The following is a 23,338-nucleotide window of genomic DNA, read 5'->3' on the forward strand; positions in this document are numbered from 1 at the left end:
TGTAATGATACCCACCATCTTTAATGACAATTCTTAAGCAAGCCAAGGACTTCTTGGCTGCTTTCTCTTGGCCCCCAGCTACTGGGCATTGCTTAGTCCCTGCTTGCACTCCCACACTGCTGATGCAGGAAGGATATTAGGGAAAGTATTGGACATATATTTGGATCTGTAAGATTTTTGTAGCTGCTGCAGATGAAAAGCCAATACTAGAGAAGTGCTTTGCAGCCTGTGCTGTAGGAACCTTTGTTTTAATACCTTCTCTTGGAGTCCCCAAATGCACTGCCTTGCAAATGTTTTCCGAGGCAGCTGCTGCTGCAGTGTTTGTGTGCCTGTACAGCTCAAATTGATTTTAAAATGCTGTACCTGCAATTTTCTTTTGGGCTTTTATATCATGCTGGGTTGATTCTTGCAGCCATGGTACAGTGGGCTCAAACCAGGTATAGCTCGTATAGAAATACCTAGTTAAAAAACAAAATCTCAAGGTCAATGGGGAAGAACTTTTTAGATTTAAACACTATTTTTAAGGAAATATTTTAACAGTTCAGGGGATATTTCCAAACATTTGCTTCAGAAAAAGACTTTTTTTTTTCTTTTCCCCCCACCTGTATGCAGTAAGGAAATCAGAATGCCAGGGAAAGCAGGGCGTGGTGATGGGGGGGGGTTACCTGCATGTTTATTAAGGTATGTGGAAGTATTACAGAGTGTTTTGCAAGAAGGTCTCTGATATAATTCCCTGAGGATGTGTGAAAAATGGTCCTACAATGCAGCTAAATGTTGGATGTGATCTACACTGGAACTCATTATCAGCATACTTATTTTGGCAAATTCGTTGTAGAGAATAAGAACTAAAAAAAAAAGTGTTAAGAAAGAGCAAATAAATGGAATAAGAAGAAGTGTGAGGAGATGTTAAATGGGTTAGGACCTTGCACTGCATGAACCCACCGTGCACCTACATGGTGACTACTGCACAGGTGCTGGTCTCCCTGCTCCAACAGTACCCTGGACACTGGGAGAGCTGCTGGGAAGTGAGGCCAGAAAGCAAAAGGTGTCTTATAGAGCATGGTTAATAGATCAAAACCCTCCACTCTCAAGATCTCTTTGAAGGGGTTGTAATGGGAACATGAAGTCTTAGCAGCATGGAGTGTATATGAACCAATTATTCCCCATCTTTTGCAGTGAGGGGGGGGAAAAAAAAGACCATCAAATGAAAGTGGGAGGTGACAGGCTACAAGCAATCAGAGTGAGGTACTTTTGAAGTGGGAGCATTGAGGTTTTAGTCTGTTGGAGTAGTTCCCTCCATTTAGGCTGATGTTTCCGTCGGTTATTACTCCATCAGATCATTGTTCAGTCGCTTTCAAAGCTGAGCTCTAGAGCTCTTTTCAGAAGAGAAATCCTTCTGAATATTGGAGTAGGACTATGAAGCCTGGCAGAAGCAGCCCCTCGGTTCATTTTTCACCGGGCAGAATCAATGCAGGTCTTTAACAAAGTGTTTTGATGAAAACAAACAAACCAAAAAACAGTGAAGTCGAATGCAGTCCCTACAGATCATAAGTTACAGCCTTTCCTGTGGCCAGTATTTTGGGGTTGTTACTGGAGTATTAAAACTTCTGTAGGAGTAAAAGCTGATGTGTCATCTCCATCTGACAGTGTCAGTAGGGATGGAGGCATACCCTTGCAGTTTTGGCAGGTAGTTCCAGCTTGAGCTACTACAGAAACAGCACAATAGCGAAACACCAGCCAATGACACTAGTGGTTTTGGTCTTGTCTGTAGGATTTAGGAAAGGAGAGGCTCTAGGAGAAGGTTTCAGTTTCATAGAATCTTCCAGCATGGGCAGACTGAGGTGGCCTTCATTGTGCTGTGTCATCTGTTAGACATCAGCCTATGATATATACAGGATATGCTTCTGCTGTTCAGGTGTTGTTCATTTGTGGTTCATTACCTGTGTGTTTTTGTGTTCATGTATTCACTGACTAAATTAATTTCTGGCTGTTTTACACTGATTCAGAGCATCTTGCTGATCATCTCTTAATTGTAAAGAGAGAGAGATTGCTGTACCCTTGTAACATTGAACTGCTCAAGAGAGCTGTGCTTTGTGTTATATTTCAGTTTTGTGTTTCCTTCTTACCTGGAGAAGGGCTTACACTCCTAGAAGCTTGTGGGTTTGTTTGTTTGTTTTTCCAAAAGGCTCTGCCGTAATCTGCAGCTGTAACATGGAGATACTGTGAGGCTGAAAGACAAGAAATGGGGTCAAGTAGAAGAGTAGAAATGGGGTGATGCAGTCTGTTGGCAGTTCCCGGAGTGGGGATGGGGATGATGGGATCTCTTGGCAATTCCTAACTAACTCAGTCACTGTCAGAGCACTTGTGTTTGGTGAGCTGCAGTGTGAGCTTGTGACTGCAACCTGTGCTGCTCAGGGGAGGCTGCTGTGTGTGTGAAGCTCACTGTACTTCTGAGCGGGGTTTGTCTTTGCTGGAGACTGAGCCAGGCTCCCGAGCTGCTAAGGGAGCACTCTGCTATAATGTGGGTTATTATCATTTTATTTTTCAAGTATTACACATGATCCAGAGTAATTGGATTACTAGGGCTTAACTGCTACGATTTGTTTTCTGGTCTGTGTGTGCTCTTAGCCCCTCTCCAGCAGTCGGCTAAAACTCATCAGCTTAAATTACTGTGAAGGAGGTTTGGGAAAGAATCTCTATGTTGGCTCTGTGATGCTTGCTAAAACTAATATGATATTCTTTACAGTTGCATTTGTCATCAGCACGATACCACCTGAATAACAAGGTCTTAATCACATCTTACAGTATGGCAGTCCTTTTCTTTACAGCATTTTAAATCTTAAGTGTTTCTTTAGAATTCATGGCGGTAACATTGCAATAGCAGAGAGTAGGTAATGATTTCTGCTGTCTTCCAAATGCATAAGACATGAAGCCTGCCAGGGGTGGGCAGAGATATTGGATTAGAAGAAGTCCAGAAATAACTGAGGCACTCATTTTATTTCCAAGGTGACTATATCAGCAGTATCTTCAATATGAATTCTGTCTAAAAATTAATATGGGAAAAATGTGCATGTAATGTTGCAGTAAGTTAATATTAACTGTGGAGACTCCTGCTCCTTTCCCTCCAGGTGAGTGTTGGCAAGCTTGCCTCTGCAGAGGGTATGTTAGCAGAGTCAGGCACTGCTCTAATGCTTGCTGTTCAGCTGAGGGCTTGGCACTGGAGCGGTCTTCTGGACAACACGCACCAGCTTCTGAGTTGTTCAGAGTTCTTGCTGTGCATCATAGGAAAGGAGCTAGGCTTTGGCTTAGCTGTGTGTGCTACCTTGTGCTGAATATTGAATTTAGATATCAGCATGTTGGAATGAGAGCATTCTATCTTTAAGAGGTAACATACTGTGACCATCGGGGATAAAAGCACCCAACTAGATTTCATGGGGAAGGCTTCCTTACCATTGCCAGCAGCAGAAACCCTGACAGTGATAACCTCTTGTTCAGAAAGAGAGCAGCATTTTAGTGCACTGGGGAAGAAGCTTCAACAGCACCTCATAGAGACTTAGGCATCTCTGGGGCGTGGAGGAAATGGTATTAGGTGCTCTCCCCTAGGCACTAGCACTTGAGCTGTGCCAGCAGAGACAAGAGCTTACACTGCACAGAGCCAGAGCAGCTGCTTGTGTTGTTACTCTGGAAACTGTTAAACATTATTCAAAAGGAGGGAAGTAGAATTTTAATATTAAACCTGCTATTTTGACAGATTAACATCTGCTTGAAAGATCTGCCAGAAGGTGAATTTCTGCTCCGTCTCAGCCCTTAGTATGAAGTATCTGACTTGGGTACTTAATAACCAGTTTTAGAGAGCAAAATGTTAAGTAGTGCTGATGTCTGGCTGTAGCAGTTGTTATTTTGTGCTTTCACTTTTCTTTTTATTCTGATCGATGATGTTTACAGGTCAAAAATCTCACTGATTGTGCATCTACTTTCCACTACTTGAAAAGGCATTAGAGAAGGCAAACCAGGCTCTTCTCAGAGGTTTGCAGTGGGAGCTGCAACAAGGGAAATTCCTATTAAATACAGGGAAACAATTTTCGTTGTGAGAGTGGTGTGTAATGCTGGAATTGATGTGCTTAGATGTTTTCAAATCTCCAGGCTTTCAGGTTGCTTCTTCCTGGTGTAAGGAGGCAGTGCTGGATGACTCCCAGGGGGTTGCACATGAAACCCATCTGGTGACTCAGCTTCACGTGGAACCTGGGTAAAGTCACCTGTATTGGCATCTCCAGCTATTTTGGAAATAACTGCTTGTGCTTTCTTAGGGGGTCTTGTTTACAGTATTTAGATGTTCTGGTTGGATGTGTTATTGTGTAAATATCATTATTCTTAGTGTTTTTAATGGCATATTGTCTAATGTATTTTTTTTTAATTACCTCTAAGTTTAAGTAATATATCTTAAACTAATAAGCTACATGATGTGAAGGTCTCTTAAGTTGCTGGGAAGTATTTTTGCTGTATCCCAGGTGTGTAAGACTGAATTCAACTTAATAGGGTTCACCTTAACTTACATTATTATACTTCATATGGAATCATAGAATGACCAAGGTTGGAAAAGACCTCATCATCCAGTCCAACCATCGAACTACCACCAATATTTACCACTAACCCGTGTCCCTCAGTACAACATCTAAGCATTTCTTGAACACCTCCAGGGTTGGTGACTCCCCCCCTTTCCTGGGCAGCCTGTTCCAGTGCCTGGCCACTCTTTCACAGAACGATTTTCCTGGCGTCCATCCTGAATCTCCCGTGGTGCAACCTGAGGCTGTTCCTCTTACCCTATTGCTTTTCAAATCTCCTGAAGTTATTTACCCCCAAAGCTTTGGATAGTTGAGCTGTGTTGGTAGTTCTCCTGACTGGGACACTGTATCTCCACTCCTTGCTCCTGCTCCACCATGTAGCTGTCTCCATTGCTCATGTCATAGAAAGCAAGCCTGACTTAGGAAAAAAACACAACCCTTTAAAGTTTTACAAATGCAGCAAGAATGAGAATGTGGTTTGAAATTGATCGCTTGAGTGACTTTGGTTATCAGACATTTCTGTAAGTGCAGAACCATATGCTGTTGCTGTGGATGCTCCAGCTGCTGTGCATTGTCTGTGTCACAAAGCCTGCTGCTGTGGGATTTCCCTGCCAGTTTTAGAGGTGCTGCTGATGTCAAGAATTTGTGGGGTGGCTGCAATGACTCTACCATCAGTGCCAGTTTCACAGTGCAGTCTTTGGATGAACTCATCCATTCTCTAGCTGGCTTTCTGTCACGCTACAGTATTCAGCCAAATGGTGTGGTGTGTTCTAGTTAAAAGCAGATCTTCCAGTAATACTCTTCAAAGTTTCATTCACACAGAATAATGCTTCCTACAAGTGCAACTGTAATGAGCCCTGCCCCAGTTTGCTCCTGAGAAGCAGATTGCTGTGCCTTCGTGTGCTCAGTGTCACTGTGCAGCATACTTCTCTGCTGTATTCATGCAGATATTTACAGGCTGCTTCCGAATCTACAGAGAAAGGATGTTCCCCAGAGCTGGAAGAAGATACAGTGAGTGGCTGCATCCCATATCTTTCAGCTGTCTCCAAAACAGTTCAATATTACCTGTTTTGGGGTTTGTCTTTTTCAGGAATTTGTAGCACAGATGCCCATGCTGATATGTACAAGGTTCTGATGTGTAGCTATCCCTGATAACTTGTGTCAGTGGAAAACCACAGAGGCTGTAGTGGGTGTTTGACTGCCCTCGATGCTGTACACACACAGTCGTCAGCGTAGACTGCAGGGTGTGGAGCTGACATCAGAGCTCATTCATTACGCAGTGCTGCGAGCAGTCTGTGCAACTGTCAGATTTATATGGCATACTGTAACCATTCATACTTCTGTAGCCTGCACAACTTGGAGACTTTCTTATCATTTTTCTCAGCACGTCAATAATCTTGAGTTTCAGATTTTTCTTCTGTGGTTAAAAATCCTTTCTTAGCTCAGATTAACTCAGATTGAAAAGGCAATTGAGACTGCAGTACTATGACACAACTTGAGCTTTACTGGCGATTTTCCTGAGAGGCAGATCATACTGTCACTCCATTCCCATTGTTCTTTCCACATACCTTGAGTAGATCCCGACGTTCTTATGATCGTCTGATAGGCTTATTAAACTTTAAAGCAGCAGAAATCTGGTATGGCAGAGCATCTGTATTCCACCTGCTCATGTTGCAACTGGACAGGCACAGCCCTCTGTGGGGCAGGGCTTGGGTTCTGGATGCAAGGGGACAGTGGAGCAGGGCAGGATGGGGAGCTGAGGGTCTGCTGTCCTTGTTCAGAAATGATGAAAAGAAAATTTTGTTCCCTGCAGCGAGGCAGCTCAGGTTAGCAAACTGAGTTCTGCCTTACATTCTGTCTAAATAGATAAGAGCAGTCACAATGTTCTCCCTCCCCATGTTCCAGCTGGGAGTGCCATGGGCATGTATGTTATTGACTCTGTGATTAAACCAAGTGCTAACCCTATCCAAAAATGCTGGTGTTTTTTTTTGTTTGTTTGGTTGGTTTGGTTTTTTTTTTTACAACTGGATCTCAATCAAGGTCTTTATGCAGGACAGATTCAGAAAAAACATGGTGTAAAAGGGGCTGAAGGTGTGTTTTCATCTGTCAGATCACTGATCCAGGTGCAGACTACTCCTCCAAAGTGGTATGGCCTGCAGAGCTCCTCTATGTCGCCTTGTTTCTATGTCATCAGCCTGGTGAAGGCAAGAGGAAGGAGTTTCTGCCTGGCTCAGGGAGGGAGGGCAGGAGCACTGCTTCTGGCCACAACTCACAATTGTATTAAATGAGTAATGAAATTACATCCTGAATCGATTCTTAGTTGTCCTATATCCATTACTGGCTTTAACTGTGTTAATTTGGGTTGTCTTTCTTCTGTTGGCCAGCTGCCTGAGGAGGAGCAGGACGTGAAAATTCAAGCTGATGCACAGAAGGGTGTTTTCTGCTCAGAAATTAATTCATAGGCTGGAAAATGATGGAGGGGGCTGTGGCAAGCAGTAATGATAGCTTTGAAGTAATGACACTAACGCAGAGAAGAGATCGTCCTTCAGGTGGTGCAGCCTGGACAGGCAGCCAGGCAGAAGCACTCGTTCAATGGAGCTCCGAGGAACTGTGCAATGTGGGGAAAGCAGCATTTAATGGGAGGAGGGAGGGACCAAAGCAGCATTTAATGGGAGGAGGGAGGGACCATAAGGGAGTAAATAACGTATATTTATAGATATATATATATACCTGCACATTGCTGCAATTTTAGTTGCCTGAGCGTGCTGACACCAGCTGGGCTGGTTTGCTGAGCAGCAGAGGTGATTTTGTGCCAGCACCAAGGCCAGGTTGTCCATGCTGGGCTGGATCACACCGTGCATGCCAAGAGATGTGATCAGAACTACTCAGAGCAACTCCTTTCCTGATGAATAGATCTTATTAAGTCAGTTTTATGTTGAGTAATTTATCTATATGAATCAACGTGAAAAAAAGTTTAAGGTATTTTTATTTTTAGAATGGTTATAACTCTAAAGATTCTCCTTCTGTTTGATTTTCTATCCCAGTAGCTCTTCAAACAAAGGAGTTTAAAGCGATCAATCACAATTACATTGCAGAATATTGAAGCTGAGGTCTGGCTGCATGTTTAGCTGCATCATGACTTGAGTGGAGGTTCCTCCCACGTGGCAGGAGGGCTCAGCTATGTGTCAAGGCTCTGTGTATCTATGTAGAATTAATTTCTAATCCATCTTTTTCTGGAACATTTTTTTTTTCTCATTGGAATACATGTTCAAATATGGTGGGTTTTTTTAATGTAAAGATGTACAGTCAATAGGGAGCATGGTCAGAACAAAGCAGTTTGAAAATAGAACTGCAAAAGAAATCAAAAGGATCTGGTGGAAAGCAGGCAGAGCTGATCATGAGCTGCTTGAGAGTAAGTGCCTGCATGGGCTGGGAGGTGGGGGCTCAGCATCTGGTGCACTCACTGCCTCTGCATTGCTGTGAGCTTGAAGGTGTTGGGTGTAATGAGTAGGGAGGTGCAGGAGTTGCTGACAGAGAAGCAAGGGATGTTTGCCCTCAGGCAAAACTCCATCACTGTTACTTCTGGAGCTGCGGGGCTTGTGGGAGCAGGTGGCCCAGGGGAGGGGAAAACTTCTTTGCACAGATCCATTCAAACATGTCCTTCGCCATAAGACTGGTGAAAGTGGCTCTGTGGTTTGGTTTAAGTTCTGTGAGCTGCTGGGTAGTGTGGATATTGCGTTAGGATGGTGCCATTGCACATGACAGCATGAGATGTCACTTGCATGAGCTGTCTGTGGTGGCAATAGGCACTGCTTCTTTTGACTGATGGGAGAATCAGCTAGCTAAGGGGAATGCTGCAGTGCTTTTGGAAGAGATAACCAGGAGCAGAAAAGGCACCTCCAGAGACAGTAACCTGCAGCATTTTCATAGCAGAAATCTGGTGTTGCAGTTCATATCCTGGGTATCCATCCCTGCTTTAAATGTCTTTGGGTTGTTTTGTACGGGGGAGCTCAGCATAGATTCAGTGTTTTATTGGGACTGCTCTGGGTGACCCAAAGCAGGCTTTTCCATTTTTCTTCCATTCTTGCTCGGTCAGCCCTGTAGTTGGTGCCAGGAGGATGTTCTGTGAGCTGAGCTCAGTTGCACACGTGGTAGTGGGACATTTCTCGGTTAAAATTGGATACCTTCTCCAAAAGTAACAGAGAGATGGCCACAAACTTCTTCCTTCCCAAACCGTTGTTAAATATTGGGCTTGTTCAAACTCATCAACAAGTATATTTTGCAGGTGGCATTTCTGTCCTGGTGGTAGCCCAGATTTAAGGGAGGCAAAGCCATGGTGCTGTCAGAAGCTGCATCTGTGCACGTGCAGGAGCTGGCGCAGTGCTGGTAAAGCAGAACATGGCTTCTCTGCATGGGGTCACAGTTTGTCTTGGAGGTGGAGCACTGTGTGATGCATTCCCAAAAATATGAGCTGGAATGCAGAAAGTCAGTAACCTGAAATATTTTGAAAGTGGATGAACACTTTGCCTGCATTGCTGGAAGCTGACCGCATCAGTCAGCAGTCATCAGTACAGGTGGTCAGGAGCATGCTGCTGGCGTGAAGCAAATGGGGGGTGAGGAGATGCATCCTATTCTGCTCACAGGCCTCAGAGGTCCTACATGAAGCCTTCTGTACTTAGGATCAGTAGCCAAGCCTGAGGTCTGCCTGCCCAAAGTGAGGAGCCTGCCATGCAGTTTGCCTTCCGTGTGCACACTGACAGAGGCATGTGCAGGAAATGGTAGTAAAAAGCTGTGCAATGCAGCTAAACAATACCTCAACTGTGAGCCTGTAGCCATCTCTGCTCTTGTACTGGATGCAGGTCTGGGGGTTGTTCCTCTGCTCCCTTTGCACCCCTGGGAATGGTGCTTCTCTTTTCTATCCCATCAGGATCAGAGAGCAGCCCGTATTTCCTGTGCATGAGCAGTCCATGCCTAGAGAGGAGGCTCCCAGCCACCCTGCTGCATGCCAGCAAGGCACCGTGTGTTTACATGTATGCAATGCCATGTTTTGTAGCACAGCTTGATAGCTGTCTGGTGTAATTTTCCCTCAGCGTGACTTGCATATAAAGCAGGAGTGTCACAGGTTATGGAGTTAACGCATTAGTCATGCTGAGATGAATGAACAAAAATGTTCAGCCTCTAACTGCAAAACACTGTGATGTGATCCTAGAGGGTGTGGAGAGAACACCCCAGGGGATGCCAGCAGCCAAGTCCAGCCCTTGCAGCCTGTCAACCTGCAGGATGAGGCAGCCAAGTGCCCCAGATGGCAGCTGGAGCTGCAGCACGTGCCAGCCCTATGTGGGGGCACAGCTGTAAAGGCTCTGACATGAGCACACCTTCCTTTGCTATGTATTGAAACGATGGGAATTGAGAGCACCTCTATCTTGGAGTAAGTACATGGGTGTGCATTTCTGATCGTATTTAGAGGCAGCCAGTTTCTTTCCAAGTCTCACCTGCCTTGGTTCTCTGCAGCCTTCTGTGTCCTACCCTGATGGCTAGGCTCTGTGTTACTTATTCTTTCCTCAGTTCTTTGTATTACTGGTTTCCAAAGAGCACAGAATTTATTCCAGTGGGAAGCCTGTGGAAAGGCGTGGGTGGTTTAATTTGGGGGAATTTGTGGGTATTTATAGCTATATATAAATGGAGCCAAGAGGAATACTTGCAAAGTAGGTGGTGCTGGCACATTTTTAGAAAAGTGTATGATTTATACATGGATCATTCCAGGCAAACCTTTTGTTTTGCTTGTAGTCTGTTTTTTATCAAGCTCATCTGTATTTTGTGAATATTTATGATTTTTGTTGTGGTATTTTAAACTTGTTTTCAGCTAATGAAATGACATGTTGTTTCTTTAAATAACAGGAGGGAGAAAATAGGTTGTTTCCCAGGCAGAAGTGTCTGCAGATCATTTAGGAGACATCTTAAATGTGGTAGTATTATCCAAAAGGCAGATTCATCAAGTCAGTCATCGCACACTCAGGGTCATCACATTTCAGGGTTGTGCAAGCCCGGTGGTTTCCCACAGGTCAGGGACACCAAATGGAGCTATCTGCACAGTATGTATACACAAGTTACAACGGTAGTAATTCTCCAGTCTGTTCTCCTCACCTTGCATGGTTAGTGGTTTTAAAACAAATATAGTACTGCCGACTCCATACTTCCCCTACTACACGTGCTCAGGGAAGGGTCTTCACCTGCACAGGGGTCTTTCTAACCTACGGGTGTGATTTTGTGTTTTAATGAAGGCAGTTCAGCTAAGGATTCATAGACCTCGGGTCTTCTTGCCAAGTTGGCAGCATCCCCAAAGTATTCTGATTAATGTTCCATTCAAGGCCTACTGGCTCTGGAAAGTCTCTGGTTAAGGATACCAAGTGTTCGTTCTCCTGATACCTAATTCAATGCTGGCTCAGTTTATTTCGAGTTAGCCTTGAGCAGTTGTAGCAGAGGGTGGCCCAGCTCTCCCATACCCCACCCTTCACTTTGCATTTGGGGAGGTATATAGCCAGGTCTTTCTGCTATGAAGCAGTCTCTTTTGGGAAATGTTAGTGACTTTCTCAAACAAATGTGCTGCGTTGCTGTATTTCCAACCAAAAGCTCTGTTGTTGTTAGTGCACAGTGCCCAGCTGTATACAGTGGGTAATGATGTAGAGCTGCTGAGTTCTCGTGCTTAAATACAGATTGGGTTGAGGTAAGTCACAGTCGTTTTGCTAAGATTGTGGAAAGAGAAAGTGCCTCCAAAATAAACAGGTTCAGATAAAGCCTAAGGTCTGTCACAGCCCTTTACCAGAAAGTTCAGTAGTCAAAAAAAAGGCACCAACCTGCTTTTAAGCGGCTCCTGGGGCCCCTGCATCTTTTCCTTCAAAAAGCCTTTGAAAAGCTTAGGGCTTCTACAAAAGCAGGGGAAAAAAATCAGATTTTCTGGATGAACAGATTAGAGTAGCAGATTAGAAATGAAATCTGCCATCTTACCGTTCAGATTTAATCTTTCTGTAGGATTTTGGTCCCATTTGGCAATGTTGGTGGCCCTGCAGGGGGCCCCGCTGCTGCTGCCCGGGGCACAGCCTGCCCTGAGCAAGCAGAGCAGCTCCTGCTCCTCCCTCATGCTTCCCTCCAGGAGTTTATTGAGCCCACTTGGTGCTGTGGAAGATGGAATTAGGTCAAACTTCCTTGAGAGAGAAGAGGCTCAGCACCTCAAACCACAGCCTTCCTGCCACTGCCCAGCAAGTACGGTGTGCATCCAGCATGGCAGGAGCACATCAGTCTGTTGGCTTAGCCCTGATCCCCCCTTTTGCAAACAATATCTGGAGCAGGAAGATCAGCATCAGATTAGTTTCAGTGTAATGTTGTTTACTGTGTGCACTGCAGCTGCATTTAGAGACCAAGTATGAAGCTGAGGTTGATGAGATGAAAGCATTTCATAATCCTTACTTCCAACATGTACTTAGTTTTTTATTATTCTCATATGACAGATGATTTACAGAGTAGTGCATATGATACACAGAATCTCTTTGGGGACTGTGAGTGCTTCAAGGACTGCTGTACTCATATCAGCAGCAGAGGTGTCCCAAGGCAGACTGGTGCAGTTGTTGCTCTTGGTGTGGCTCAGGGGAAGCTTGGAGCAGCAGCTGGGAAGCTCTAGCATGAGTATCTCTGAATGGTGTAGAGCACCAACTGCTGCTCAGAGTTCTCTGCTCAGTGGAGGGCATGGTCAGCCTCCGTGTTGTCTGCAGACATGTGGGGGGTGAGCCTGAGACCCACGGAGGAATAAGTGCTGCAGGTTAATTAAGCTTTGTGATGCTTGTTTGAAACTCCTTTGATGCCTCTAAGGTAGTGGGATCCTTGTCCTGAATTTTGGACAGAACCAGGTAGATATTGAGCTCTTCATCTTCTATCAGTTCCAGGGTGTATGGAAATTGTCATCCCTTAGAACAAAGTGTCTCTGGTCTTGGTAACTCCCTGCCACAGTTAGAGCCAGCTCATCCTCTGGAGCCTACTGTCTATCCATATAGTTGTTTTTCTGTTCTTCCAAGTATAATATCAGTGTGGGGTAAGGGGAGTTTTACCTATAAATGAACTGGTTTCCTGGAAATTTCAAAACTGAACAAAAAATCAGACAAAGAAAACTGATTTAGTTGCTCAGAGCAAATGAGCTAGAAGACAGGGATGTTGCTATGGCTGATTTTCACAGGGAAAAGGCACAGTGATTTGTGTTCAGCCAGGCTGGCTTCAGCCACACCAGCATTACTCCTGACACAGGAAGGAGAGAAGGCCCAGCCTGTTTGCTGTGCTGTGCTGTGCTGTGCTGTGCTGTGCTGTGCTGTGCTGGGAGGGAGGCCCTCCTTCCTGGGCAGTGCATGTGGCTGTGGGGCTACAGGGGCAGCACAATTGCAGTGCTCTTCTTCTTTTTTCACAGAAGAGAAATGTACAAAGAACTTGATTTGCGATGGCATCTGAGTCTTTCTAGCACACTCAGCTAGCATCCAGGAAGCCCACCACATGCCTATTCTTGTCCCTGCTTATGTTTCTGACTTCTTTATTTCATCTTAAGTAATATGTACAGCTTTCCTAAACAGCTAGATAATCTGCACGTTGGCCCTCCCTGAGACACTCCGGCCTTGTCAGTATTCATGAACACAGTTTTTCACTCTGCTGATCAGTCATCTCAGTTCATTTCCAGTCAGCCAGTGGCAGTGTGTGGAAGTGGAGCCAAGATTTTCTGAGTAAAAAGGCATGAGCTTTCTGGGATGGTTTCTTGGGGGAAGGCAGTGTGCAGGGACACCGTGAGCAAGCACAGCTGTTTGCATGCATTCTGCTATTGCAGATACTGCATGTTGTGCTGAGAACCAGCTGCTGTCAGGTTTCAGTTTGGGCATATGCATGTCTAATGAAAGAGCTTGCAGCCTTCTTTCCCTAGCGTATTTTGTAATTCTGTTGCTAACATTTGTTTCAGAATTGTGCACTGGCTGCTGTGAGGGTGAAGTGATTCCACTTACGGCGCCATGGATGAGCTGCAGGATGTTCAATTGACAGAGATAAAACCACTTCTGAACGACAAGGTAATGCTACTGCTGCTTTGCTCTGACAGCTGTGCTTCATGTCTGGCAGGGAGCCCTGGTTGTCTGCTTACAGATTGAAGTACCTGAAGTACTGTATGCTCTTCCCAAAGTTTCAAGGAAAAAGAGACCACCACAATTCAAGGCAGTTTGGAGTCCCAGCTGAGCAGTGCATTGTGCCAGTACTGGGCTTTGTGAAGGTATGATAAGTTAGAAAGGAGACACCATTCCTGGTGTGGCTGAGCTATAGAACTTCTGGTAACTCCATGCTAGAGAAACCTTGGCTCTCGACACATTTTTTTTTTTTACTTTTGTAATCTTGTCTTTCCAAATTATGTCTGTGGTGCTAACCAACAAACAGAAAGGCAAATGCAAAGTGATATTTCATTTCCTTGTCTTCATTTTGAAGTTACAGAAAATATATAACATTGCAGTAGGAAAAGTAGTACACAGATAACTCCAGAGCTGTGCTGAGCACTGCACAGAAATAAGTGGTGACTGCTCTTTATACTTTCTTTTAACAAAGGAAATGCCTCAAGGAGCTACTGTATCTGAGATCTGGTCCTCACTGATGCTTTCAGGCTTTGTACACATACTCTTTCTCGACTTGGTTTGTGCACACATGGAGGTGTTGCCATAACCTATTGTACTCTGTTGCGTATTAGAGTCCAAGAAGTACTGAACTGGCAGTTCACTAAGAGTTTTGCTGATCAACCTTGGTTAGAGGTAGGATTTCATGAACCAAAGTAACAGTTGTAGTGATAACAATTGTTCAGCAAAGATGGTTGTCAAAACAAAACCAAGAGTACAGTATTATGTTAATTTTCAATTGGAATTTTTTTACTACTTCTGATTGCTTCGTATTCTGGCAAATGTGACTATTAATATAGCCTCAGTGAAAAGTTACTGAAATGCAACAGCTTAATTCAGGAGATCCCAGTCCACCCTGAGGGATGTCCTTTCGTGATTCCAGCTAGCTCTTTGCCTTTGGGGTGCAGCCCTTGCCTGTTCAGAGGACTGGAAGTTGTCTCGTGCCTGACTCTTAGATTTGAGAAAGTTAAGACAATAAATAGAAGAATGCTTTTAAGTCAGATATTGGTATGTTAAAATCACATCTCCAGGAGTTGGGACATCAACACTAATACTGTGTGTACATCTTCGTATTCTTTGTTTTGTCATGCTACCAAGAACCCTGTTTTCTCAGCAGAAGTTCAGATCAGCCCTCACTTACCACAGACCATCCAAGTCCAGCACTGGGTACAGAAATCTCTCATTTCCTCATATGTTGTATTTTTTTTTACTTCTTATTCACTGTGGCCTTGGTCATCTGAATTTCTCCTTTACATCCTGGTAGATGAGGAGACTCTCCTGGCCGTGTTTAGCACAGCAGGGAAGGAGACATAGAGTGGTCAGAAATCTCCTCTAATTTAGGATCTTATACTGAAACGAGGGCTGCTTTTGTTTTCCCACAACCTGAGAATCTGATTCTTAGTACCACATCACATTCAAAACATTTGACACAGTTCGGTACTTAACTTGGAGATTCATAGATCAGATTTGCAGGCACATAAGACTTCTATGTCACAAACTTTGAAGGATGTAGTTAGTAACCTGTGCTCTTACCAGCTGCGATGAAGCCTGTGAGAGGGAAACAGAGCCGTGTGTTTGCATGTGGAAGGCTGTTAGAGTACCCAGCCATTAGAAGTGTTCAGGGTACTTTGTTGCTCATATGTGATGATAGCTGTAACTTTGTTGGCACTGAGGTCTTACTAAAGTCTTCGTAAGCTGAAGTGCTGCCTGGGGTGTTTTGCTCAGAGTTGTGCACTGTCTGACAGTGCTTAATAGCCCTGCCACCTTTGCTGAAGGTCTATGAGGGGACCCTTAGTGGTGTGGTTGCTCTGTGTTTTGTGGTACTGTGCTGAACTCTGCTTTCTGTTTTCTGTTGACAGAACACGGCTCGCAACTTCCAGGACTTCGACTGCCAGGTAAGACAAGCACAGGTGCCAAGAATCAGTGGGCAGCCTTCCTGTGGCCTGTCAGTAATGGAAAAGCTGTATTTTCATGTTAGTTCTTTTAAGGTTTAATCAGTAAGAACTTGAACATGTCTGTGTGACAGAAATAGCCCTCCACTCAGAGCCCGTTACTGTGTGCTGTGAGGGGCAGGCTGCTCTGCCCAGGCTCTGCTGCGGGCTGGTCTCCTGGAAGGCATTTTCTTGGAGAGATGCAGTCTGCTGACAAGCTGCAGCTCTGTCACGTCCCATCTGGTTCACTGACTGGGAAAGGAGGAGCCTGCATGCTCTGTTAGTGTTGAGAGGAGATGGAAATCACCAAGAGTTACTGCTGCCCCAGTTACAGCACCCCTGCTCTGCTGAGCCTGGGTCACAGCAAAGCTGGGCTCACTCTGGGGGGAGCTTCCTTATCAGAGTAGCGGGGTGATGAGCCTTAGCACTGTGGTTACTGTAGGAATAATTCAGAGGAGCAGTTGCACCACAAGCCTCCAAGATGCAGGATGCATCCTTTGATAGGAGGAGCACAGTACTGAGATGGCATGGTGTGCTTTACAGAGCACAGGCTCATTTCTTGTGCTGACTTGCCTGTAGCGGTTACACAGTGCAGGACAGGCACCCCCAGCTGCGTTACCCCAGCAGTGTGGCTGGGGATAGGTCTGTCAACATCACGAGGTAGCTTTGAATTGAAGTGAGTTGATGTGGATGAGTGTAGAAAACCTCCTGCAAGTCTATGCAGAACAAACTTGTAACAAGACTGTATTTTTGCCATCTCTTGATATAGGACATTGCAAGTACATCCCATCTGGACAGGCACATGTCACTGTACTGCTCCAGCATGATTTCTTGTGACTTTTAATGTTATCCTGAAGTCTATAAAACTAAAGATTACCAGTCTTAACATGTTGTAACTAGAGTGTGCAGTCTCAGAAGTGGCAATGGATGTAAATATTTTTTTCTGGCTTAAATAGGTTTTATTAAAACTCTGTTTGAAGGTAGGCAATGGGCTGGAAAAACACTTCCCTATTCCATCTTGTCTCTATTCTTCTGCATCTTTTCCATCTGCCAGAGCTCTAACATACTCCCATTTAGGGTCAGTCTGAGGGTTAAAATAGGCGCAGTGTGTTTGAGGGCATGTGGGGGGACAGTGGGGTGCGGGTGCCAGGAGCTGTGGGAAGCCAGTGGGGCCCAGGGGAACACAGCCTGGAAGGACTCACCTGTTAAGATTTATATTAGCAGTGAGTGGGTGGCCATGACAACAGTTGGGCAGGAGACGAGATGTTCTTTGCAGGAGCCTCTTGGTAATTCATTTAGATGTTTGGGTTTTTTTTTCCAGCAGTAAGTTATGCGGTGTTTCTTGTGACTGCCAATGTCCCAGCCTCACCTTTCTCCACGTTTCCTACAAGGCATGGTTTTTGGGCCTGTACTGGAGCTGGCTGAAGCCCTGACAGCTGGTTCTGCCTCAGCTAGTACGAAGAATGGCACTTAAAATTGAAAGCTGAGCTGTCCTGATGCCCTGTGCAAAACTACTGCTTACTTTTTGATCTGGTAAAGCACAGCCAGCTGCCTCATCCAGGGCCCTTTGGAAATGGTAGGATTGTCTTCACCTGTGCTTCAGAAGGGGAAACCTGAAGTGAAGGAAGTTTCTGGGGCTTTTAGAGGAATGGAGATTCTGTTGTATAACGTAACAGCTCTTGGGCATGGGAATGATTTTGTCTGGAGTCCTGCAGGGAGGAGAAGCTCTGGAGGCAGAGTAATTCTGACAGCAGGCAGAAGCTGGCCACGAACTGCTGAGGGTTGATGTTCCAGTTCCAGCGCAGTGGTGTTTTCCATCAGCTGTAACATCTGTGAGGACCTCAGAACCTGTCTGGTTCTGAGGCAGAGTTTAGGGGATTTATGGGATAGATTTCTATTATCTTACAAGATGTATTATTTGCAGTAGGAGAGCAGTAGCATCAGTGGTGAAACACGTGCATTTCAGGCCTTTTCACTTTTCTAATAAAGTCCAAATCCAGCCGCTTTAAGTGGAGATAAAGCTGCGTCTGTGCCTGGGTTTGTGGCTCATTTAATCATTTGGAACTTGTTCATTTTCACACCACTGAAAAAGTCACCCTCTGATCCAGTGAACGAGGCTGCTCTTTTGCATGTTGACTTTTCTCACTTCTATCTTTGGGTGGTTTGCAGGACAGACCTGTGAGCAGCAGCCCCGCAGTGCGGAGGGGGCCAACCACGTCCCAGGCTGTGCCCAGGCTGTTGGGAGCAGCACTGCAGTCAGGCTGGAGCCCACTCAGCAGCCTCAGAGCCTGTTTGTCTGCAGTGCCTCCAGGGCTCCTTCCAGCAGTTGCAGTGTTGATGACTGGGAGAAGCATTTAGTTTGATCCCAGCTGATGAGTGTGTTGTTGCCAGTAACAGTGATTCCGGGAGTTTTGTGGTGCCAGACAGACAGGTTAGGGATGCTGATTTCTGTAAAGCTCTGGCATATGTCTCTTCTCCAGGTGACAAACATATTTAAGGCTGCTAACATCTTATATTCTTCTGGAGAAGAGTGGATGTCACCGTTGTGAAGTTATATTGATTTCCCAGTGTATTTGTTTTCAGTTTGGAGTTTGCCAGGACTGGGTCTGCATAACCTAATGCCCTCTGTCCATCCCACTCTACAGCAAGGTGCTGCCAGCATAGCCCTCTACATAGCAGACATCCTCTTGCTTCTGAATTTTCTTATTCTGAGTTAATGTGGGGTGAAGAAGGTTTTAGCTTGGCTGCATCACAGTGCCTTTCAGGTACAGGTGCTCTGGTTTTCTTGTGCTGTTTATCTACAAGCAGGTGCAGTTAACCCTGACAAGAAACTGATTGCCTGGGCATGAGCTGAAGCAACCCCCACATAATCTGATAACTTTTCAGTGAAGATAAAGAGGAAAGCTAGCGTGGTGTCTTAGGGGTCTTTATCAATAGGAATCTAGGTTATTTTCAGAAATAAAACATATTAACCTAAATCTGGGACCTGCATTTTGCTGGAAAGCTATGTGTACCCTAATGAAATCTATGCCTGGCTTCTTCTAATGTTAGTGGGCAGATGGTGGATTAAATGCTCTGGGTTGCTGATGGACAGATGGTGTGGTGACCTACACGGTTAATAGAGCTGTGCTTGTGCTTTGTGCTTTTGTTATTATCTGCAGACCCTCTTTAGCTGCTTTAAAGTGTTTTGAGTTAGTCTCAGTCTCTTCCCCCTTCTGCAGGTGTTTTGCTTAAATACCAATGAAGGAATGTGCTGATATTTTTGTAAAACTAACCAATTAAGTCAGTGTTATTTTTTCAGTCTGACATAAGCTAGCATTTAACTTGATCTCTAGCTAGTATTTGCCGCCCACGGGAAGGGAGAGAAGTGTTTTACTCTCCAGCACGCACCAGGCTGATGAGTACCTGGGGTGTGGAGAAGGATTTGGGTTTTGACAGAACATTTGCAGAGAGCTCACAAGGTATGGAAGAGGTGGGAATAAGAAAATCCAGGGCATGCATAGTTCAGCTGAAACAGAAGAGGCGAGACAAGTACAAACCCAGAGAGCAAAGAAAGCTCCCCGGTACTGCTTGCTGTTGTGCATTGCTGGGCTGTGTTGGAAGCATAGAGGGTACATGGTATTGCCTGTGCCAATGGGAAAACACAGCAGAACGTTTGAAGTTAATGAGCAATTTTTTGTCTCTTTTCTCTATTGAAAGGTATCGTTTTTCAATAAATAGATGTTTCTACTGATTTCATCTTGGTGAAGTTTTCCTACAAATACATGTGTTGTTGTCATGGTTTTCTGATTTTTGTTATTGGTATTCCATGTTGTAACATCATGTGGTACACTAGGAGTTAAAGAGTTAATGCTCCAGTTCTGTGGACTGACGATTTTCCAGGTTTGCTGAAGGGAAGAACTTACCCCAGAGTACTTTGTGTTTCTGTTTTCAGTTCAGAGGGAAAGATAAAACTGTTGCAAGCTATGTGATGTCACCTTTTTTCTTTCTGTTCACCTGTAGTATGTGCTTCCTAGCCATCTCACCTTCAGTATTGGAATAAGGCCTTCAGTTTTTGGACACACTCTCTCTCTCTCACTTTATTAGATTTATTAGCTTCAATTCCAATTATATTGTATTATATTGTGTTATTTTGCATTCCAATATCTTATCTAGTAAATTAGCTTTCATCATCAGATCGTTGCTGCTGTTCTGTTTTCAGGCCCATCTCCCTGCCCTTTCCCCTCCTCCCCTTTCCCTTTTCCCAGGGTGTGGGTCCGTGGGTCCCACCACCCCATTAGTCATGGAACTGTGCCAAACCAACACATAAACCATTGGCAGGTGTAAGCTTTTCAGTCTGGAGTTTTAAAAGTTTGCCTGATGTCTTTAATTTTGCTTTAAGGTGCAGTAGGAAATGATGCTGATGTCTGATGATGAGCGGTGATTAACATATCATATGCAGTAGCTGATTTCATAGACATTGAGTAGAAACTTCATAGAATCATAGTACAGTTTGGATTTGAAGGAATTTTACAGCACCTCCACCGCTGCTGTGGGTTGTTTTCCATACACCAGATTATAGGATCATAGAATCATTAGGGTTGGAAAAGACCTCAAAGATCATCTGATCCAACTGTCCACCTACCACCAATACTGCCCGTGTCTACAAGTACCACATCTCTATGTTTCTTGAAAACCTCCAGGGACAGTGACTCTACTGCCTCCCTGGGCAGCCCATTTCAATACCTCACCACTCTCAGAGTACAAATCTTTCCCAGTATCCAACCTTGAAACTCCCCTGGTGCAATTTGAGGCCACTGGAGTCCTGGGAGCAGAGGCCAACTCCCACCTGGCTACAACCTCCTTTCAGGTTGCTGTAGAGAGCGATGAGGTCTCCCCCTGAGCCTCCTCTTCTCCAAACTGAACAATCCCACTTCCCTCAGCTGGTCCTCATAATCTTGTGCTCCAGACCCATCACAGCTTCATTGCCATTCTTTGGACATGCTCTCAGGCCCCAGTGTTTTTCTTGTAGTGAGGGGCCCAACACTAAACACAGCACTCAAAGTGCAGCCTCACCAGTGCCAAGTGCAGAGGGATGATCACCTCCTGCTGCTGCTGGCTGCGCTATTCCTGACACAAGGCAGGATGCCATTGGCCTTCTTGGCCACCTGGGCACACTGCTGACTTATGTTCAGCCAAGTGTTGACCAACACCCTCAGGGCTCCATCCAGTCCTTCCAGGGGCACCCACACTTCCCTGGACAGCAGTGCCAAGGTCTCATCACCCACTGAGTAAAGAATTTCCTCCTCACATCTGACCTAAATCTCCATTCTCTTAGTTTAAAACCATTCCCCTTTGTCCTGTCGCTACCAAACTCTGTCATAAGTCATTCGCCTGTTTATTATCTTTCACCTACTGGAAGTTTGCAGTGAGGTCTCCCCAGAGTCTTCTCCAGGCTGAACAAGCCCAGCTCCCTCAGCCTTTCTTCATAGCAGAGATGCTGCAGCACTCAGAGCATCCTTGTGTCCTCCTCTGGACCTGCTCCAACAGCTCCACATCTTTCTCATGCTGGGAGCCCCAGAACTGGACATAGTACTCCAGATGAGGTCTCACCAAGGGCAGAACAGAAAGGGACAACCCCACCCCTTGCCCTGTGACCCCTCCCCCCCATTGTTGCAGTCCAGGATACTGTTGGCTTTCCAGGCTACAAGAGCACACTGCTGGCTCGTGTCCAACATTTTGTCCACCAGAACCCCCAAGTCTTTCTCCATAGGGCTGCTCTCAAAGAATTCTTATATCTACAAAGGTCTGCGATAGCCCCAGCCCAGGTGCAGCACCCTGCACTTGGCCTTGTTGAATCATATTATGTGCACACAGGCCCATTTCTCAATCCTGTTCATGTCTGTTTGGATGGCATTCCTACCTTCTGTCGTTATCAGCTTCACCACTCTGCTTGGAGTTGTCTCCAAACTTGCTGAGAGTGCGTTCAATCTGACTGTGTAAGTTATTTATAGAGATGGTTCATTTTTTAATGCAATCATTAAAGCCATCTTGTGGTTGATATACAGCAGCCTTGAATACAAGGTAGTATAAAGCATCTTTTGTATGTTACAGTGAAATAATATGAAACTTCATCACTTCGAGGTAGGATTTACCTTCTCTGTATGAATACCAGGGAAGCTGTTCTCACCAGCTTTGAAACTTCTTGCCTAGGATATTGAAGACCTTTGTGCTTATAATTTGTAGAGTGAGTTCTTTTACTCTCTTGTTGAAAGATTGAGATTAACAAGAGCTCAGATGTTTCTGAATCCAGCAAGCAAGATTTTCTTTGACTACTAAAGTAGAAACTGCCCCATATTGTTTTAGTGTCACATCACTGAGATATTGATTTTGACTTCTGCTGATATGCCAGCAACAGAAATATAAAACTTGAAATGATTTATCTGTAGTTCTTATTTCTTGGGAAGCTTTCCCTCCAATTCTACCCATCATTCTACCCTTTTTGTGTGACACTGCTGCATTGAGTTCTGGAGAGCTTTCACTAGCTGCACTTTATGTTACACATACTGTTCATTTCTGGATGTCTGAACATGAACCTACTGTGGGATTTACTTAAACATGCTCTTGCTTTCAAAATGCTTGTGACAGTCATATACTGAAGTGGATGCTTATACAGATGAGGTAATTGAGGTTCCTGTGCTTTTTTCATTTTATTCCTGTCAGTGAATGCTTTCAGCACAGTAAACGTATATGCTTTAGGTTGAGAAAGGAATTTGCCTCCTTCCTGCCTTCAGAAAAATGAATGGTGCATTCCTAGTAATAGTGATTGATCTGTTTCCATCCTTTATGCAACACCCATTAATGGTGTTTCAGAGCAGCTAATGAGTAATTGCAATACTAGTTACAACTCAGTGCAGTTAGACACAGTTCTAGTTCCTGGTGACATTGCAGGTTTGGAGGCACAGAACATCTCTGTGTTCTTTTTTTCAAAGATTTTAAGATGTTCCTAGTCTTCAGCACTACAGTGAAAGGGAGTTCAGCACACTGTGTCTGCACACAGGCTGACCTTGGCTCATCTTTCAAGTTGTCTTTGAGGGTTTAAGAGATGGTCTGGGGTCTAGCTGTTGCACCAGAAGTTTTAGACTTGCCTGTGTGTTATAGCACATTTAGGTCATGTTTATATTGGCTTCATGTTTACAACAGTGTGTGTGTGCTGGAGCACACACTTTGAGCCCACTGTTTAGGGGCTGGAGGCATTAGGTTCTTCTATTTGCAGCCCTAAGGAAGGTTGTCTGGATGTCAGAAGATGCTGCTGACTCAAAACAGTTATGGCAGTGCTGGAAACAGCTAACCTGCTGCAAAAAGCCAAAAGGCAAGAGCAGATCTCTAGGTGGATTCATTAACCCTGAGCTGCAGTTTTCCTGCATTGGCTGGGGAAGGGGGGGATTTATCCTTGGAACAGGAGGAAGAATCACTACATGTGCCTATACCCATGCTGAGTGCCTCTCAAAATTCCAGATACCCTACTAGAGCACAAGAAAGCAGTGGCTTTACCAGCTTTATGGAACACATGGACAGGGCAGGAGAGGGAAAAGCACAGTTTTTCATTTATTCCATTCCCAGCTCACAGGTGTTGTCATGAACTGCTTACTTGCTGTTGGGCTCAGTATTCTGTGGTCTGGGGAGT

The 23,338-nt window shown here is 44.8% G+C and overlaps 1 protein-coding gene and 1 long non-coding RNA gene across 4 annotated transcripts in view; both read left to right on the forward strand.

Annotated features, from left to right (window-relative positions):
* Window positions 1–23,338, forward strand: part of NDRG3 (NDRG family member 3) — a 55,098-nt gene that overhangs the window by 10,594 nt on the left and 21,166 nt on the right. For all 3 annotated transcript variants that reach the window (XM_065754229.1, XM_065754230.1, XM_065754231.1), the window contains exons 2-3: window positions 13,549–13,654; window positions 15,601–15,636. In XM_065754229.1, the coding sequence (XP_065610301.1) occupies window positions 13,598–13,654; window positions 15,601–15,636 (93 nt within the window). In that variant the 5' untranslated portion in view covers window positions 13,549–13,597. The remainder of the gene's footprint in view (window positions 1–13,548; window positions 13,655–15,600; window positions 15,637–23,338) is intronic.
* On the forward strand, window positions 656–1,183 carry LOC136060099 (uncharacterized). Its single transcript, XR_010623326.1, has 2 exons — window positions 656–857; window positions 892–1,183. It is a non-coding gene; the product is annotated as an uncharacterized LOC136060099 (long non-coding RNA).

The sequence above is a fragment of the Cyrtonyx montezumae genome, unplaced genomic scaffold (genome assembly GCF_038088225.1).
Source record: "Cyrtonyx montezumae isolate F1298 unplaced genomic scaffold, pur_monq_1.0 scaffold_9, whole genome shotgun sequence".
In the NCBI taxonomy this organism is placed as follows: domain Eukaryota; kingdom Metazoa; phylum Chordata; class Aves; order Galliformes; family Odontophoridae; genus Cyrtonyx; species Cyrtonyx montezumae.